We start from the raw sequence: 20319 nt of genomic DNA on the forward strand, positions 1-20319 counted from the left end.
TCAAATGGTAGGGAGAAGCAGCAGGAGCAGGGAGGTGCTCATGCCCCTCTGCTCAGCACTCATGAGCCCACACCTCGAGCACTGTGTCCAGTTTGGGTCAGCACAGTACAGGAGGGACACTGAGGTGCTGGAGCAGGTGCAGAGAAGGGCAACAAGGCTGGGGGGACGTCTGGCAAACATGGCCTGTGAGGAGCAGCTGAGGGAGCTGGGCTGGTTTAGTCTGGAGAAGAGGAGGCTGAGAGGGGACCTTACTGCCCTCTACAGCTACCTAAAAGGAGGTTGCAGTGAGGCTGCAGCTGGTCTCTTCTCCCCAGTTACTAATGATAGGACAAGAGGAAACGGCCTCAAGTTGCACAGGGGAGGTTTAGGTTGGCTGTTGGGAGGAAGTTCTTTCCTTAGCAGGTGCTCAGGCACTGGCACAGGCTGCCCAGGGAGGTGGTGGAGTCACCATGCCTGGAGGTGTTTAAAGGGAGAGTGGATGTGGTGCTTGAGGCTATGGTCTGGTGATGAAGGCTGCTGGGATGAAGGTTGGACTGGCTGATGCTGGTGCTCCTTTGCAACCATAGTGATTCCCAGTGCTGAGATGTTGTGCTGAGGGCTTTGGTTTAGTCAGGGACTTGTCAGTGTGAAACCAATGATTGCACTCGATGAGCCTGAAGGGCTTTGCCAATCTAAGAACTTGTGTGATTCTGTGAAGAGGGCTTCCCCTCTTCACTACAAAATGCACACATCACTGCAGCTTTGCAAACCTCAGAATCTGAAAACATGAAGATGGGAGAAAACTAAGAATGACTTCAGTTTTACCTCTGCTCCAGGACAGAAACAGCACAAACTATGCAAGACCAGAAAAAAAAGGTTCTGTTGTCTTCCTTATTTTTTCTTCCTGCTCAACCATCCTTTCTCTTTGGCAATATTTCTTTAAATGTCTGCTTAAATCTTCCTCTGTGCCATTCTAGTGTGTTTTTTGACCCTACACCACAGACATAAGCAGTAGATCATTTTGTTTACAAAAGTCTCCGACAAACTGGAACACTTGGCAAGTCCTCTCCTAGGCTTTTCTATTCTGAGCTCAAAACAACCCTAACACTGTGTTCTTCTTTCACATTATGGTTGTTTTCAAGACTTTCTATCCTGCTTTCCATTGGCTTCATCTGAGTCACTTGCAAATTATTTGACTGACTTGAAAACTATTTGCTGCTGTCTCCTCCACATCATTTCAGAAAAGAAAAAGAGAAGAATGTAAATTTTAGGAACACAGGAAGAAGGAATTTTAGAACCATAACAGAAGTGTGGCCAGCAGATGGAGGGAGGTGACTCTCCCCCTCTGCTCTGCTCTGCTGAGACCCCACCTGAGTACTGCGTCCAGGCCTGGAGCCCCTATTACAAGAGGGATGTGGAGATGCTGGAGTGTGTCCAGAGAAAGGGCCATGAGGATGCTCAGAGGCTGCATCAGCTCTGCTGTGAGCACAGACTGAAAGAGTTGTGGCTGTTGAGTCTGGAGAAGAGGAGGCTCCCAGGTGACCTTCTTGTGGCCTTCCAGCATCTGAAAGGGGCCTCCAAAAAAGCTGGGGAGGGACTTTATAGGCTCTCAGGGAGTGCCAGGACTGGGGGGAATGGAGCAAAGCTGGAGGAGGGGAGAGTCAGACTGGCCATGAGGAAGAAGTTGTTGAGCATGAGAGTGGTGAGAGGCTGGAATGGGTTGCCCAGGGAGGTGGTTGAGGCCCCATGGCTGGAGGTGTTTGAGGCCAGGCTGGCTGAGGCTGTGGCCAGCCTGCTCTAGGGTAGGGTGTCCCTGGGCATGGCAGGGGGGTTGGAATTAGATGATCCTTGTGGTTCCTTTCATCCCTGACTGATTCTATGATTCTATGACCTCCCTCCTCTCAAAGAACAGGTCCTGATTATGATTTCTAAAACTCAGTGAGACACAGACAACAATTTACTGGATATAATTCTCTACCAGCAACGAATCACAGTGAATTCAACTAAACAAAAATAACTCTTTAAGCATCTCTCAACAGTCCTGGATGCAGTAGCAAAGGTGCCACAATGCCTCTGTCTCCTCTGAATATGAAAAGAATTATACTTAGTGAAAAAGCATTATTATTACACTCAGAAAAACCAGCAGCAGGAGAAGGTTAAAACTCATATTAAAACCTGCAGTCACATTTGCAGGTAAGTTGGGCCTCTAAGAAGATGTCTTCTACCTATTACAGAGAAAGCAAACTGGCCTCCATGCTCGAAAAGCAAGGCTGTGCAGGAGCAAGAGGGCAAGCAGAGCATGCAGCAGGTGCTGCCAAAGGGCAGCCAAGGGAGCGTACCTGTAGGAAATGCTGTGATGACCGTCATTGCTCAGCGTGCTGTGATCCGGACCCTTCCAAGTCACTGACGCCTTGGGGCGACCACAGACTTTACACTTGAGCACGATGGTCTCTCCTGTCTCACATGTGACCTCACTCAATGGGACTAGAAACTCTGGGGGAACTGGAAAAGAGTATTAATGACATTAGGGTCACTTGAAGTTCATAAACATGTTTGTCTGTTTCTCTTGCACTCTCTCCTTTCCATTAGACAAATGAGTACAGAAATAAATGTGACATAGAGCATTAACTGTCTCCATTTTCATAGAATCATGGAATCAACCAGGTTGGAAGAGACCTCCAAGCTCAGCCAGTCCAACCTAGCCCTAGCCCTGTCCAATCAACCAGACCATAGAATCATGGAATCATAGAATCAACCAGGTTGGAAGAGACCTCCAAGCTCAGCCAGGCCAACCTAGCACCCAGCCCTAGCCAATCAACCAGACCATGGCACTAAGTGCCTCATCCAGGCTTTGCTTGAACACTTCCAGGGACAGTGACTCCACCACCTCCCTGGGCAGCCCATTCCAATGCCAATCACTCTCTCTGACAACAACTTCCTCCTAACATCCAGCCTAGACCTCCCCTGCCACAACTTGAGACTGTGTCCCCTTGTTCTGTTGCTGCTTGCCTGGGAGAAGAGACCAACCCCACCTGCCTACAGCCTCCCTTCAGGGAGCTGCAGACAGCAATGAGGTCTGCCCTGAGCCTCCTCTGCTGCAGGCTGCACACCCCCAGCTCCCTCAGCCTCTCCTCACAGGGCTGTGCTCCAGGCCCCTCACCAGCTTCATTGCCCTTCTCTGGACACCTTCCAGCACCTCAACATCTCTCTTGAATTGAGGAGCCCACACTCAAGGTGTGGCCTGACCAGTGTTGAGCACAGGGGAAGAATAACCTCCCTTGTCCCACTGGCCACACTACTTCTGATTCAGGCTAGGATGCCATTGGCTCTCCTGGCCACCTGGGCACACTGCTGGCTCATGCTTACCCTTCTGTCTACCAGTACCAGTATCAAAAAGAGCCTACCTATGTCTTTAGAGGAAGCACTCAGTTCCTGACAATTCCTAACAGGCAAATTTAAACCAGGTAAATATTGTTTTGATCAAATTATACTTATTGCAAAAAGATCAGACAACTTACCATCATAAATGTAATTGGGGTTGAGAAGCTGGGAAAAAAAGAGGAAATAAATAATTAATGCCACAATAACCTTGCAGCAACTCAAAGCATTGCAGAAAACAAAGCACAGTGATGAGCAGAAGTTAGCTGTACCCACAGAGATCCCAGAAACATCTGAACATCAGAACTTCTGCACCACCCTACTCCTTCTGCACTATTCTTATGCCACATCATGCTGGCAGGCTCAAAGATTATTTTCTTCCTGTTTTATAATTTGGCAAATGCTCTCTGTTAAAACCACTGTTGCCTCTAATTGCTTCATGTGAAATTCTGACAGAAGCTATCTTTAAAGAAATCCCAACACAACTTCTGTGCTAGTTTGAGCCTAGCTGGGATATTCTGGTGAGAGGAATTAGATTAAAGGCTGTGCAAAGGAAACAGTGGTGATGTCTGCTGCACTCATAGGCTTGCTGAGAGGTATAAAAACAGTAACACAAACACAGATAACACAGAGAGGTATAAGAACAAGAACACAAACCTAGGTAGCAGGGGTGGGAAGAAGGTGAAAGGGAGGGTGGTTGTTCCCTCCTTACCAGTAATTAACTTTAGTGACAGCATGTGCCAGTTTGAGCCTAGCTGGGATATTTTGGTGAGAGGAATTAGCTGATGGGCTGTGAAAAGGAACCAATGGTGATGGCTGCTGCACTCATAGGCTTGCTGAGATGGGTAAGAACAAGAACATAAACATAGATAACAGAGTTGATTGCTCTCTGTCTTTGGGGCTGCACTTCTCTCTAACCTAACCTGCTGTGTGACTAATCCTTCTGCTTCCTAGACCCCCTGGCTGACCCTCCAAACTCACATTGAACGGAAGGCAGAGTCTGGGGTAAGGTAGAGGGGTGGGAAGAAGGTGGCAGGGTGGTTGGGAGCCCCTCCTGGGGACTCTGGTTTCTGGCAGGGCTGTTGTGTTCCTGTATTACTTTTGAACTTGTCTATTTCTGTCTGTAGCTGTAGCTATTGCAAACACCTGCTTGGATATTGTGCTGAGCTGTGACTGTAAAGCTTCATTCTTCAATTTCCAGCTTGGCTGAGTCTAGTCTGGGTTATTTCTAAGTGTGCGGGGGTGGGGAACACCCAAAGCATCCCAACTTCTTTTGGAAACTGCTTCATCCTTGTGACACTCACCTTGACAGAAACCTTGTTGGCAAGTCCTTCTCGGGGTTTGCGGTAGCCATTCTCCAGCTTGCCTTCCCTTTTGCCGTCTTTATCTTTTTTCTCAGATTTCTTCCTTAAACGGAGTGCTGTGTGCCAAGATGCTGACTTCCTGAACACAGAATATGAACCTTGGGTCATTCTTTGGCTTTTTTCAACTCCAGGTACTGTGTCATACTCACTAGTTTAAAATGACACTGGAAAAGTATGCCAAAAGGTCATTTCATTGTCTCACAGCATCAGCAGTGGTGTGAGCAGCAGGAGCTGGGAGGAGATCATGTCCCTGCGCTCAGCACTCAGCCGGCTGAACATGAGCCAGCAGCGTGCCCAGGTGGCCACGAAGGCAAACTGCATCCTGGCCTGCATCAGCAATGGTGTGAGCAGCAGGAGCAGGGAGGTGCTCATGCCCCTGTACTCAGCATTGGTGAGCCCACACCTCGAGTACTGTGTCCAGTTTGGGTCAGTTTGGGACACTGAGGTGCTGGAGCAGGTGCAGAGAAGGGCAACGAGGCTGGGGAGAGGTCTGGCAAACATGGCCTGTGAGGAGCAGCTGAGGGAGCTGGGCTGGTTTAGTCTGAAGGAGACTGAGAGGGGACCTTACTGTCCCCTACAACTACCTAAAAGGAGGTTGTAGTGAGGCTGCAGCTGGTCTCTTCTCCCCAGTTACTAATGCTAGGACAAGAGGAAATGGCCCCAAATTGCGTCAGAGGAGGTTTAAGTTGGATGTTGTGAGGAAGTTCTTTTCTGAGCAGGTGGTCAGGCACTGACCCTGACAAGTCCTTGACTAACCCAAATCCCTCCGCCCAACATCTCATCACTATAAATCACTATGGTTGGAAAGGACCACCAGGATCATCCAGTCCAACCTTTGTCCCAACATCTTTTATCACTAGACCAGAGCCTCAAGTGCCACATCCACTTTCTCTCACCCCCAGGGATGGTGACTCCACCACCTCCCTGGGCAGCCTGTTCCAATGCCAATCACAACAACTTCCTCCTAACATCCAGCCCAGACCTCCCCTGGCACAACTTGAGACTGTGTCCCCTTGTTCTGTTGCTGGTTGCCTGGCAGAAGAGACCAACCCCACCTGGCTACAGTGTCCCTTCAGGTAGTCAGGTTCTCTCACTGAAGGTGTGAGAAAGGTCTTCCTAGCACAGTCATTTTCAATAGGCACTGGACTCAAAGTAGATCTCCATGAACTCTGAAATCTTTTTTTCACTTAGGAAATTCCTGTTTCCCTCAAGAAAGGTGTCTGGCCTGGTACCTCCTTCTGCTCAATAAACCAGCAACTGTCGCTGCTCTTAGATCACAGTATCACAGCATCATCAGGGTTGGAAGAGACCTCACAGATCATCAAGACCAACCCTTTACCACAGAGCTCAAGGCCAGACCATGGCACCAAGTGCCACGTCCAGTCCTGCCTTGAACAGCTCCAGGGACGGCGACTCCACCACCTCCCCGGGCAGCCCATTCCAGTGTCCAATGACTCTCTCAGGGAAGAACTTTCTCCTCACCTCCAGCCTAAATCTCCCCTGGCACAGCCTGAGGCTGTGTCCTCTTGTTCTGGTGCTGGCCACCTGAGAGAAGAGAGCAACCTCCTCCTGGCCACAACCACCCCTCAGGTAGTTGTAGACAGCAACGTATTGCTTCATAAACTTTACTCAGAAGCATGCACTACTACAGCTTTTAAATCAAGAGCATCTGCTTCTTTCTTACTAGCATGTATTTTGCAGTTGCTAAGGGACCTCTGAAGTACTCATTCTGCTCCATCTTCCCTTCACCCAAACCATTCTATAACTCTGTTTCTCAAAGCCTGCCTCAGCTGGCGGTTTAAAATGCTCAAAGCCCTACCTAAATTGGAAGTTCTTCTTCCCAGTCCCCTTCTACATTCACCCAGGCACTCACTTGATGGTTCCATCAGGGTTGTCCATTATGACTGCACTGGTATGCCCCAAGACATAGCCGGGAATCCAGCCCTCAGCTGCGGGGCACTGGTCAGTGGCGGCTCTGAACACCAAAAACATGTTCTGTTGGTTGCTGGCGAGAATCTGCACGACCTCTCCTTGGTAGACATTTATCTCATCCTCCTTCACTGCCGTGTAATCGTGTGTCACCAGCATGGTGGAGATATTGCTACTGCTGCTACTTTCACTCTGCAAGTGCCAGTTGGAAGCAGAAAGAGATGGGGAGAGGAAAGAATAGAGTTTAAAGCTCACGATGAAGACAGTCTTGGACTGGTAGGTTAATTCACATAACTTAAGTTGTAGTCAAAGAAGAGAGCTGCAATTTCCCTTTTTACCCTGTCTATGTCTACTCATCTTGTACAAATCATGATGAAGACAGTCTTGGACTGGTCCATTAATTCACATAACTTAAGTTGTAGTCAAAGAAGAGAGCTGCAATTTCCCTTTTCACCCTGTCTATGTCTACTCATCTTGTACAAATCATGATGAAGACAGTCTTGGACTGGTCCATTAATTCACATAACTTAAGTTGTAGTCAAAGAAGAGAGCTGCAATTTCCCTTTTCACCCTGTCTATGTCTACTTAGCTTGTACAAATCATGATGAAGCCATTCTTGGACTGGTCCATTAATTCACATAAGTTGTAGTCAAAGAAGAGAGCTGCAATTTCCCTTTTCACCCTGTCTATGCCTACTTATCTTGTACAAATCATGATGAAGACAGTCTTGGACTGGTCCATTAATTCACATAACTTAAGTTGTAGTCAAAGAAGAGAGCTGCAATTTCCCTTTTTACCCTGTCTATGTCTACTCATCTTGTACAAATCATGATGAAGACAGTCTTGGACTGGTAGGTTAATTCACATAACTTAAGTTGTAGCCAAAGAAAAGAGCTGCAATTTCCCTTTTCACCCTGTCTATGTCTACTTAGCTTGTACAAATCACTCTGATCTTCTAACACCTTCCTATATACATGCTGCAGAGACTTATTGCTGTTAATTTTACTTGGACTACTTCCTTTAACTTAGTTGGCTTAGACATAGATCTCAGGTTGTCCTTCTCTCAAGCTTATGCACTGAACCTTGTATTTTGATCAGGCAATGAAAGTGCAGCACAGTACATAGGGCAGTTTTTTGTGGTCTATGAGATGCGACTTCAAACCCATAATCATGACCTCATAAACACTAAAATCAGACACCAGCCTTTTGCACACAAAACATGATGAAGGACAGAAGAACAAAAGAAGTTTTTGACAGTGTGTCTCAAAACCACGAGGCCTGGCCCCTTTTTTGGCTGTATGATGGGGTCCTTTCAACCTACAGGATGAGGTCAATTACTGAACTAAGACATGACTCATTCCTTGGGTAAAACAGGGCCACTGAACTATGAGAATGAAGCTGCAAGTCTCGTTTCTAACTGATGAGTGACTATGACAGCTGAGTGGTGACACTTCCAGTTAGCACCCGTGAATGTTTAGTTTCCCTGATGAGCACTTGCAGAAAGCCAATTGTGGCTGACCAGGTGTACACTAACAGTCATACTACTTTTATGAAGAAAACCACCTTCTCTCATCATCATCATCATCATCATCATCATCAATCTGCTGAAAATTATTAACGTGGGACTCATTTTGTCCTTTTGCACACATTTCTCAATGAGGTTTAATAAATGGAAGTGTGAAATCTGTTATCAGAATACACAACCTATTGCCTGGAATCAGTTGCTCCTTCCTGAAACAAGTTAAAACCAAGGTGGATGGCTTATTAGTGATATGGCATGAGGCATGTATGTGTGTGTGATATTCTCTGTGTGTGATGTTCTTTATCTCTGCTCCTACTTCAAACTGTTCCAGGTCACTCTATCTATGTATACATAGCATAAGCACACCTTGGAACCACCTGTGTGCTAGTATGGAGTGGAAAGCTTAGCATGCAGTGTCATCTTTCTTCTCAAAGCTGTCAAATATTTCTCCCCTCAGCACTGTGGTGATGCAGCAAGGGTCAGTGAAGAGCACAGTATACTGGAAGCCCTGAAATGCACATTCTCTTCCAATTTGCTAACAGCCTGGGGCAAGTCACTCTATCTCTTGGCACCTGTGCTTGCCTGTGAGTGCTGTGACTGAGAAACTTGCCCTTTAGAAAGGAGCAGTCTCAGATGACTCATTCATGGCATGTTCTGCACATCCATGCCTGAGCTTCCAGGGAGTTTGTGTATTTTATTCTAACTGGACTATTTTCTTCAGCTGGGTGGTTCAAGTGCATTCTGCCTTTTTTTTTCCCCCCCATGAGGGTGATGAGGCAAATGCTACCACAGAACGATCTCACTCTGGATTGTACCTCTACTAAAGGATACTTATGTCAATTCTAGATGCTATACTTCCAGAGGAAGAACTCATTTTGTCTGGCTTGGAGGACTGCTTGCACGGTCTTTATTACTAGCAAGCCTTTTCCATGACTCAGGCAAACCAGAAACAGTTCACCCACCCCCCCAAATGGTAAAGCTAAAATAAACCTCCACAACCCATTTTCTCCAGCCTGTTGAATGTAGTATGAAACCCTGCTAAAGTATGTTCTATAAATGAGGTGACAAATGAAAAGCTATGACCCATCTCTGCAAAAAGGACACAGTTGTGAACAGAAGGCATGCATCCAGGTACTGGTTTACAATGAGATTAAAAACAAGCCATGGTGTCTCTGCAGAGATAGTATCAAAGTTCAAATGTTCTGAAAACTCAGTGCCATAATCTGATTTTTCCTCTCTTTTTTTTTACTGGAAGGGCATCAGTGAATACTCTGCAAACCTTCTCTGTGTATAAAAGGAGTAGGAATCGTTAATCACTCAAGTTGTAACAGATACAAGATTATCATCACATTTGGACAGACTGGAGATAAACACAACAGAGCTAAACCAAATGGAAAGCTGAAGGAATATCGAGATAAATACAATACATGCAAAGCTCAATTTTTTTTTTCCCTCTGAAACTACTACAAAAGTTAAGTGTAAGAACTAAGAGGTCAAAGAAAGCTCTGCGTGTTAAAACAGTCCTACGAAGAAATGCATGCACTGACAACAAAGTCTGGCAAGGGTGAAGTGATTTGCAAAACTGGCACTGAAAACTCTTTGTGAGAGAGTGGAAGGACACACATCTGTGGACACAACCCTCAGGAGAAGAATCAAATGCAGGTTTAAAAGGAAAGGCACCGTAGCCTGCCTGCCACATCCACGGCAAGTGCCTGCCATTGCTTTGCTCTGTTTGCACATGCCCCTTCTGCCCGCTGCGACTGCATTTCCTGCTGGACGTTAGGACAGAGCAGTGTGGATTCTGATGACACCCCAGCTTCTGCACAAGCTCATCGAGTGCATACTAAAAGGCTGAATCTCCAGATGCCCTACAGCAGTTCTTCTTGCAAGGCAGAAGAGTCAAGTGGAGCCACTATTTGCTTGGGTTGTAGTAAAAAAGGAGGATTACTTTAGCTACGGTCTATTTTGAGTGGGTTGCAGGAAGCTTCCTCGGTCAGACACAGGGTTTAAAAAGACAATGTTGTACATCAACTAAGGCTGAAAGAAGAGGAGGGGAATAATAAATTAATCATCATCATCATCATCATCATTAAAAAAATCAAGCAGCCCAGAGAACAGTTCTGTAGACGTCTCCACAAAGTTTCCACTCAACAGGACAACAGTGGCGGATTTGTGCGTGAAAGGGAAAAAAAAGCCCCAAGGCAATCTGCCAAAATCTTGAAGTCAGATTTAAATGCTGGCTGCGATGCATACCCCAAGGTGCTCTGGCTGCCACGCTTCAGCATGTTAATTATGTGCCTTCAAATTAAGAGACAAAAAAAAAAGAGCAAGGAGAGCAAGTTAGTAGCAGCCTAGTGATCTATGTGTTCAGCAGAGGCAGAAACGGCGTGTTAGCAGCTGCTTTTGTGTCTGTATACATGCTCACCTTCCTATGTATACACACACAGAGGGAGGCAATTTGGGCTGTTTAATACGCAGAAGATACTCAAACAGTTGATTATTTCAGAGCAGTACAGCACCGGAGAGCCAGGAGTTAGTACGGAGAGTGATGGTAAGGCACAGAAAGGGAGCATGGGAAGGTTTTAGAAGAGCTCGCAGGACAGAGGTGCTCCGCTCTTACCCCATTACTCTGGGTGGAGTGAACTGACTGCTCGCTGGTCGAGGAGCAAGTGCTCATGCGGTCTGTGTCCTTGCTGTGTGAAGAGTGGCGGTGGACCTGCCGCTGGAGGGAGTCACTGTCCCCAGGGAAAGTGAAGGAGCCAGGGCGGCTAGCAGGGGATGCTGGGATGGAGCTCCAAAAGGAGCCCTTCTGCAGGGGGCTGCTGGGAGGAAAGGCTTCTTTGCCAAAAGGAGAAGGGAAAGTCGTGGAGAGAGGAGAGTTCATTGGTGAGACAGCTCCTGGTCTTGGCTTTCCGAGTGTCAGCGACGCTACGCTGTTCCTTGACCGACTCTCCTCTGAGATTCCACGTGAGTCTTTCTGGGCTCCATCAGCTGAGCCAGAAACGTTTCCCGCTGTCTTCCTGGGACTTTCAATGACTTTCATCTTGGGAATCTGCTCAGCTTCTCTCTGAGGACCATCCAGTTCTGCATTGGAAGGATGCCTGTCTGGCTGGCTCAGGCCAGTTTCTAAAGAGGTGTTGTAGTGTGGCAGGGAGAGATTGTGAATGGACATACCTGACATCTTGTCTCCCTCTGCTTGGGCCGAGGCTGCAGAGGAGACCAGGACTGGGGAATGGTGTCTGACAGGCTGGGGGATCCGGGATGGCCGGCTGCGGCTGGAGCTGGGGATGCTGCTACAGCTGCTGGGGCCACTGCTGTTACCGCCGCTGCTCCCGGTGCCGCCTCCACCACTACCGTGGTTCCTCTGGTACTCAATTGGGGACGTCAAGGCTGCAACGGGGGTCGGAGGGGAGGCAATCAGGGAAAGGAGGGCAGGAAAGGGAACGGGGACAGTTTAAAATAGACACATTTACTGGCAAAAGGGGAGTGCTGTTAAAGTACATTCACAGTATCACAGTAATCACAGTAACACCAAGGTTGGAAGAGACCTCACAGATCATCAAGTCCAACCCTTAGTGAAGCCATACTGGATGCCTCCTCCCTGTCCTCCGTGTGTTCCAGTATAGCATCCAGGAGGATCTGTTTCATGACCCTCCTAGGCACAGAGGTGAGGCTGACATTTCCAGGGTCCTCTTTTTATCCTTTTTAAAAATGGATGAAATGTTTCCCTTCTTTAATCTCCAGGCACGTCACCTGGCTGCCAGCACATTCAAATACTATGCAGAGTGGTTTTGCAACTACATCAGACAATTCCTTCAGAACTCTGGGATGCATCTCATCAGCTCCCATAGATTTATGTATGTTCCTCAGGTGGTCCTGAACTTGATCTTCCCTTATAGTGGGAGGGACTTTATCTTGCTGGCCTGTACCTGGTGATGCATTGACTTTGGAGTGGGACAGCACAAAACCACCAGTGAAGACTGATGCCAAAAAACCATTGAGTACCTCATCTTTCTCCTCATCTGCTGACACCAACTCCCCATTCTCATTCCTCAGAGGGAGGAATGCTTTCTTTAACCTTTCTTTGCTGATTGACATACCTATAGAAGCCCTTCTTGTTATTCCTTGTGTCCCTCACCAGGTTCAGCTCTAGCCATGCCTTAGTCTTCCTAAGCAATACTGGTCATGATGTAAATCCCTTCTTTTCTATACCACTCTTCTTTTCATCATCACTTTTCTATGTCATACCTTCATGACCTGCTATTTACACATCTCCATTCAAGATGAAAAATCTGAATCCAAGAGGAAATGCTTTGCTCTAGGATCACACTGTCAGTCATGAGCCAAGCTGGGAAAAAAAGATAGCTGTGACTGAATTCTCAGTTTCTTGTTCCATCCATTACAATTCTTGGAAAAAAGAATAATCTAGGCTGAGGCAGAACCAGTGGATACTAAAATATGGCAAGAACTTTCTGTGCTAGTTTGAGCCTAGCTGGCATATTTTGGTGAGAAGAATTACATGACAGGCTGTGAAAAGGAAACAATGGTGATGTCTGCTGCACTCATAGGCTTGCTGAGATGGGTAAGAACAAGAACACAAACAGAGATAACAGAGTTGCTCTTGGGCTCTGCCTGCGTGCACTTCTCTCCCTAACCTACTGTCTGTGTAACTCATCTCATCTGCTTCCTAACCCCCCTTGCTGATTCTCCAAACTCACCTTGAATGTAAGGCAAAGTCTGAGGTAAGGTAGAGGGGTGGGAAGAAGGTGGCAGGGTGGTTGGGAGCCCCTCCTGGGGACTCTGGTTTCTGGGAGGGCTGTTGTGTTTCTGCATTACTTTTTGACTTATCTATTTCTGTCCATAGCTGTAGATACTGTAAACACCTGCTTGGATATTGTGCTAAGCTGTAAATAAAGTTTCATTTCTTTTATTTCCAGCCACTGAGTCTAGTCTGGGTGATTTTCTTAAGTGTGTGTGGGGTAGGTAACACCCAAAACATCACACACTCTACTGCCACAGTAGGCATTAATGTCATAATCTTTTTTACTTGCAGAATCACAGAATGTTAGGGGCTGGAAGGGAACTTGAAAGATTACCTAGTCCAACTCCCCTGCCAGGGCAAGGGTTTTTTTACACTTCTCTTCCATCTCCCTCATTTCCTCTTCCCTCCTCTCCATCTCCCTCCTCTCAGCACCACCTCCCCCTTCCCACCATTATCTGCCCCCTTCCCACCCACACTGCATGTTCCCCTTTCCCCCAGATTCATCTCCATTGCTTTCCTCTCCATCTCCCTCCTCTCAGCACCACCTCTCCTTTCCCCTCAAATTCATCTCCACCATTTTCCTTTCCATCTCCCTCCTCTCAGCACCACCTCCCCTTTCCCAACATATCTGCCCCCTTCCCACCCACGCTGCATTTCCCCCTTTTCCCTGCAGGTTGTTGCCACAGTAAGATGTGACAACAGCACACACCAAAATAACACAAGCCAAAAACACCTTCTGAATACATGTTTACAAATCCACATCAATTTAGCCTTTAGAGGCTTGCATTTGTTTAAATGTGGTAGTCTGAAGCTAGCAAGAAGGTTTTGGTGAGAAGAACTAGATGACAGGCTGTGGAAAGGAAACAATGGTGATGGCTGCTGCACTCATAGGCTTGCTGAGATGGGTAAGAACAAGAGCATAAATATAGATAACAAAGTCACTCTCTGGGCTTTGTGGGCTGCATCTCTTTCTCTAACCTGCCTTCTGTGTGACTAATCCACCTGCTTCCTAACCCCCCTGCCTGACCCTCCAGACTACCTTAAACATAAGGCAAGATCAAGGGTAAGGTAGAGGGGTGGGAGGGAGGTGGAATGGTGGTTAGAAACCCTCCTGGGGACTCTGGTTTCTGGCAGGGCTGTTGTGTTTCTGCATTAATTTTTACCTTGTTTCTGTCTCTAGCTGTAAATACTGTCAATACCTGCTTGTGTATTGTGCTGAGCAGTGACTACAAAGCTTCATTCAGTTTCCAGAGCTGCTGAGCCTAGTCTGGGTGATTTTTAAAGTGGGGGGGGTTGGGGAACACCCAAACCATTGCATTAAAGGAAGCACACAAGCTCTCCACGTCAACAGATGGTGCCAGTCCTGATTCACTCCTACCAAGCCACGAGACATTTCACATGAGAACACCATGTAAGCTCAGAGTGCGACTCCCAGAACAAACGGCAGCATCTGTTCTGAAGCAGAAGCGCAGCACACATCCCCCAACTGTTCCCTGTGAGCTCAAGCAACACTTGCAGGGAAAAAAATCAGAGCCAAGCTAAGAAGAGCTTAGAGAGCAGTCCTTCCCTTGGGACTTTGAGCGAGAGGAAAGGAGTTACCATTCAGAAAGTTGCGCTGGTTTTCTAGGATTTGGTTGATTTCGTGGATCCACAACTGGCGGACTCCTGGGCTGGCAGAATGCAGCACAAAGGTCTCCGAGACATCGCCCGCTCGAGAGGTCAGTGCAAACTTACAGGGGTCGCTGTCCACGTTCTCCTCCAGGGAAAGGCAACTCACCTGGGTGGAGGCAAAACAGAGACATCAATAAAAGACACTGCACTCCATGCATTTTGATGAGGAGTTCAGAGGTGGTCTGCAAGTGATAGAATAGAATAGAATTAGCCAGGTTGGAAGAGACCTCCAAGCTTATCCAGTCCAACCTAGCACCCAGCCCTGGCCAATCAACCAGACCATGGCACTAAGTGCCCCAGCCAGGCTTTGCTTGAACACCTCCAGGGACAACAACTCCACCACCTCCCTGGGCAGCCCATTCCAATGCCAATCACTCTCTCTGACAACAACTTCCTCCTATCATCCAGCCTAGACCTGCCCTGGCACAATCTGAGACTGTGTCCCCTTGTTCTATTGGTGGTTGCATGGGAGAAGAGGCCAACAAACTCACCTTGAACGTAAGGCAAAGTCTAGGGTAAGGTAGAGGGGTGGGAAGGAGGTGGCAGGGTGGTTGGGAGCCCCTCCTAGGGACTCTGGTTTCTGGCAGGGCTGTTGTGTTTCTGCAGTACTTTTTCACTTGTCTATTTCTGTCTATAGCTGCAGATATTGTAAATACCTGCTTGTGTATTGTGCTGAGCTGTATATCACAGAATTATAGAATCAGTCAGGGTTGGAAGGGACCACAAGGATCAGCCAGTTCCAACCCCTCTGCCATGGCCAGGGACACCTTACCCTAGAGCAGGCTGCCCACAGCCTCAGCCAGCCTGGCCTTAAACATCTCCAGCCAGGGGCCCTCAACCACCTCCCTGGGCAACTCATTCCAGCCTCTCACCACTCTCATGCTCAACAACTCCCTCCTCATGTCCAGTCTGAACCTCCCCACCTCCAGCTTTGCTCCATTCCTCCCGGTCCTGTCACTTCCTGAGAGCATAAAAAGTCCCTCCCAAGCTATTTTGTAGCCCCCTTTGGATCCTGGAAGGCCACAAGAAGGTCCCCTGGGAGCCTCCTCTTCTCCAGACTCAACAGCCCCAACTCTTTCAGTCTGCCCTGTGCTAGTTTGAAGCAAGCTAGAATGTTTTGGTAACAGAACTAGATAACAGGCAGTGAAATGAAAACAATTGATGTCAACTTCTCTCACAGTCATGCTGAGAACTCTGGGAAGAAGAAGTAAACTTTCTCCATTTTGTTTTTCTCTTCTGCCTTTGCCTTCAGACCTGGTCACATCTCATTAACCTTGCTCCTACTAACCTTGCTCCCTAACCTCTTGGCTGCACCTCTCTTCTTCCTGATAACTGGGGTAAGGTTGAGAGGGCCGGGGGAGGTGTTGGGGTGGTTTGAGAGCCCCTCCTGGGGACTCAGGTTTCTGGGAGGGGAGTTGTGCTTCTGTATTGTTTATCCTTTGTATATTTCTGTATATAATTGTATATAACTGTATAGATTGTAAATAGCTGCTTGTAAATTCTGCTAGCTGTAAATAAATTGCTTCATCTATATTCCCAGGGTCCGTCTGAGTTAGCTGGGGCAAATACAAAGTGTGGGGGGGCGGGTAAGAGCCCAAACCATCACATGCCCTCATAGCACAGGTGCTCCAGCCCTCTGAGCATCCTCGTGGCCCTTCTCCAGACAGCACTGAGGTGAGTTAATGGAAGCAGGGTCCACCTAAAACACTTCATGAGGAGGGCTGGTGGGCATTAATATCATTAGGGCTCTTTTTGGAGAATGCTTCCAGGGAAGGTGAATGCTTTCTGCTTGAGGAAGAACTGACATGTCTAGGAAGGTGGAACTACTCAAAAATGTTACCTACACATTTGGACCAATTTCAGCTGAACTGGAAAGGAAGCGATACATAAAGAGTCATCATTCCTACTTACTTTGCCATTTGGCGTACACACAGGAGAGATGAAGACCAAACTCTCTCAATCATGGAATCAACCAGGTTGATTCCATGATTCAGAGAATTTGGTCTTCAGCTCCAAGATCATCCAGGCCAACCTAGCACCCAGCCCTATCCAATCAACCAGACCACGGCACATTTGTGAGTCCTTGTCCAGCTTTGTACAAGGACACCTCTTTAGTATGCTCCACATGGGAAGCATCAGAGCACTGAGCTCTAAAGATTTCAATTCACCATCAGAGTGAGCATAAATTTGGCAGGAAATCATCATGCCAGGAACTGGCTGACACCTCACTGTGCATTATGGCAACAGGCACTCCACACTCAACCCGCAGCCGTTACCTTCGCGTTTGTGCAGGGGACACGAAGACTCACACAACAGTTACCTTGATGCTGTTTTTAAACAAGAATCCAGGCATGGAGAAACCTTTCTTTTTATCTAGCAGCTCACTGAAAATGACAATCTGCTCAAAGAGGAAGACTCGTCTCTCCTTGCAGCGCGGCAGAAGTCCCGTGTCCTGGTCCGTAACCAAGAACGTGTCCTGCAGCAGGAGCTTACCCTGGGCTACAATTTTACCCTGAACACAGAGGCAAATGGAAACACAGTTAGGGTGGGCCCTCCTTGCTTGCCCCAGCTGCTTGTGCCAAAATTCCTTTGGTCTGATTCCCAATTTCTGAGTGTCACTAACTTACATATTCATTGATCATAGAATAGAATCATAGAATTAATCAGGTTGGAAGAGACCTCCAAGCTCATCCAGACCAACCTAGCACCCAGCCCTAGCCAGTCAACCAGACACAAGACATTGTTGTGTCCTTTCTCAAAAACACAAACACAGTTGACAAACATCCCTCAAAATATCCACTGCCAGCCTCTGCAACTCACACTGCAATGTTCTGAGCCTTGGCTCCCTTCTCAGGAACTCCCACAGTAACTCAGATATTCACAGAATCATACAATCAGCCAGGGTTGGAAGGGACCACAAGGATCATCTAATTCCAACCCCCCTGCCATGGCCAGGGACACCCTACCCTAGAGCAGGCTGCCCACAGCCTCAGCCAGCCTGGCCTTAAACACCTCCAGCCATGGGGCCTCCACCACACCTCCCTGGGCAACCCTTCCAACATCTTCCAGGGTGCCAAAATCAGGAAGAATTCAAGCTTATACCAGCATCACAAAGTAAAAAGTGCTTTGCAAGTAAAACATGTGACTGTAGTTCAGCCTGATGCATTCTGTTCTAACAGCTAATTTCCACCTCTTAGAGGTCACAAAATAACAAGTAGGGCTAAATGTTCTCTCAGGTCTTTTACTCCTTTTACTCCTCCTCTGTTTACACAAGTCAGATCATAGAATCATAGAATCAGTCAGGGTTGGAAGGATCCACAAGGGTGATCTAGCTCCAAATCCCCTGCCATGGCCAGGGACACCCTACCCTAGAGCAGGCTGCACACAGCCTCAGCCAGCCTGGCCTTAAACACCTCCAGGGACAGGGTTTCAACCACCTCCCTGGGCAACCCATTCCAGCCTCTCACCACTCTCATGCTCAACAACTTCCTCCTCATGGCCAGTCTTAGTGTCCCCACCTCCAGCTTTGTTCCATTCCCCCCAGTCCTGTCACTCCCTCAGAGCCTAAAAAGTCCCTCCCAAGCTATTTTGTAGCCCCCTTCAGATCCTGGAAGGCCACAAGAAGGTCACCTGGGAGCCTCCTCTTCTCCAGACTCAACAGCCCCAACTCTTTCAGTCTGTGCTCACAGCAGAGCTGCTGCAGCCCTCTGAGCATCCTCCTGGCCCTGCTCTGGACACACTCCAGCATCTCCACATCCCTCTTGTCATGGAGGCTCCAGAGCTGGATGCAGTACTCCAGCTGGGGTCTCAGAAGAGTGCAGTAGAGGGGCAGAATCACCTCCCTCCACCTGCTGGTCACAGTTCCCCTGCTGCTGCAGCCCAGGCTCTGCTTGGCTTTCTGGTCTGCAAGTGCACACTGCTGGCTCCTGTTGAGCTTCTTGTCCACCAGCACCACCAAGTCCCTCTCCTCAGGGCTGCTCTCCAGCCACTCACTGCCCAGCCTGCATTTCTGCTTGGCATTGCCTTTAGCCAGATGCAGGACCTTGCACTTGGTCTTGTTGAACCTCCTGAGCTTGGCTTGTGCCCACCTCTGCAGCCTGTCCAGCTCCCTCTGGATGGATCCCTGCCCTCCAGCCTGGCTGCTGCACCACACAGCTTGGTGTGGGCAGCAAACCTGCTGAGGCTGCACTCAGTGCCTCTGCCCATGGTAGTGACAGAGATCTGGTTGCCTTTTGAGAGACGGTTCTGTCCCTGCTTTCTGCACGTCCCCTGTCAATCAGAGCACTGTACTAACACACCAGTTCTTCCCAGAGCCTGCAGTCTGACAGACCCAGGAGGTAGAATTTCCCAGCAAAAAGTCTTTGGCATGGCTAAGATTTGATTTTTCATTCACTGCTTTTTTTGCAGCAGCTAACAAGATGGCAAGTGAAGGCCACACCTCATTTCTCCCCACAGTGTTAACAGTTAATGTCTAGAGGACAGGGCAAAAGCTCCAAGCACTACTGCAGCCAACTTACATCAAATCCTTGCAGGCGGCCAACATTCATCATGTCATTGCACCGCTTTGGTACTATACACATGACCTCTACAGCTCTCTGTTCAAGACAAGGAAAAAGTCAAAGCTTTATTTCCCACAGGAGACAGTGGCAAAAAGTTTTGCTTCATTTGCTACGTTTGTGTTACAACAGAAATGTGAAAAGTGAATGTTTAACATTACATTAATTAATCACAGAATCAGCCAGGTTGGAAGAGACCTCCAAGCTCAGCCAGTCCAACCTAGCACCCAGCCCTAGCCAGTCAACCAGACCATGGCACTAAGTGCCTCAGCCAGGCTTTGCTTCAACACCTCCAGAGACTGCAGCTCCACCACCTCCCTGGGCAGCCCATTCCAATGCCAATCACTCTCTCTGACAACAACTTCCTCCTAACATCCAGCCTAGACCTCCCCTGGCACAACTTGAGACTGTGTCCCCTTTTTCTGCTGCTGATTGCCTGGGTGAGGAGCCCAACCCCACCTGACTACACCCTCCCTTCAGGTAGTTGTAATTAATCTGTTAATTAATTTAATTGTTGGATAAATTCTTGCCAGCTGAGGACACAGACATTATAAACATGAGCAACCTATGCTGGGAGCAAGCTTGGGAGTTAGATACCAGGCACAGGGTAGCTTCCCCCCACATGCAGCTGCAGGGGGTGGAATACAGCTGCAGGTGGGCAGAGCTTAGCCAGCCCCAGAGGCTGACCCTCAGATTGTTATGGTATGCTGACCTATCCATGCCTCACAGGTAACCCTGTACCCTCTGACTGTAACCAATCTTGGTGGAGCAGCCTCTTGCTAGAATGCATATAAGTCTCTGCATCACGGAAATAAAGTGGACTATGACCATCTAACCATAGTGGTGAGCAAAGAGTCATTGGACCCAGGTGCTCCACTGGTTAAACACCAATATGTAATTAAAGTAAGTAATGAATCTCATTAATTTAAAACTAGTTCTCTAGCAGACTAGAAGGAGCAAGTGCCTGTGAAGACAGGAGACATTCAAAAAGAAGGGAGCTTGAAAGTCCCCAAGAAAAGCTGTGTCAAATACCTCTAGTTCTGTTGTATCCAGATTTGCTTTCTTAGAATATTTGAGGAAGTCCTGAAAAATGAAAAGATAAAATAATGTGTTATTTTCTCAGTAATCAGAAAAGAGACAGCTTAGAACATCTGAATT

The 20319-nt window shown here is 47.8% G+C and overlaps 1 protein-coding gene across 4 annotated transcripts in view; it reads right to left on the reverse strand.

Moving 5' to 3' along the window:
- The window catches only part of TRIO (trio Rho guanine nucleotide exchange factor), a 244562-nt gene that overhangs the window by 18194 nt on the left and 206049 nt on the right, over positions 1 to 20319 (reverse strand). The window contains exons 37-45 of one of the 4 annotated variants that reach the window (XM_064160782.1): positions 20194 to 20244; positions 19123 to 19200; positions 16926 to 17117; positions 14534 to 14711; positions 10793 to 11562; positions 6595 to 6842; positions 4662 to 4800; positions 3498 to 3525; positions 2319 to 2481 (exon numbers count right to left, since the gene is read on the reverse strand). In XM_064160782.1, coding sequence (XP_064016852.1) covers positions 2319 to 2481; positions 3498 to 3525; positions 4662 to 4800; positions 6595 to 6842; positions 10793 to 11562; positions 14534 to 14711; positions 16926 to 17117; positions 19123 to 19200; positions 20194 to 20244 — 1847 coding nt within the window. Of the gene's footprint in view, positions 1 to 2318; positions 2482 to 3497; positions 3526 to 4661; positions 4801 to 6594; positions 6843 to 10792; positions 11563 to 14533; positions 14712 to 16925; positions 17118 to 19122; positions 19201 to 20193; positions 20245 to 20319 lie in introns of those variants that run through there. The other 3 variants (XM_064160785.1, XM_064160783.1, XM_064160786.1) reach the window with 3 other exon arrangements.

Source organism: Pogoniulus pusillus, chromosome 21 (assembly GCF_015220805.1).
Source record: "Pogoniulus pusillus isolate bPogPus1 chromosome 21, bPogPus1.pri, whole genome shotgun sequence".
In the NCBI taxonomy this organism is placed as follows: Eukaryota; Metazoa; Chordata; class Aves; order Piciformes; family Lybiidae; genus Pogoniulus; species Pogoniulus pusillus.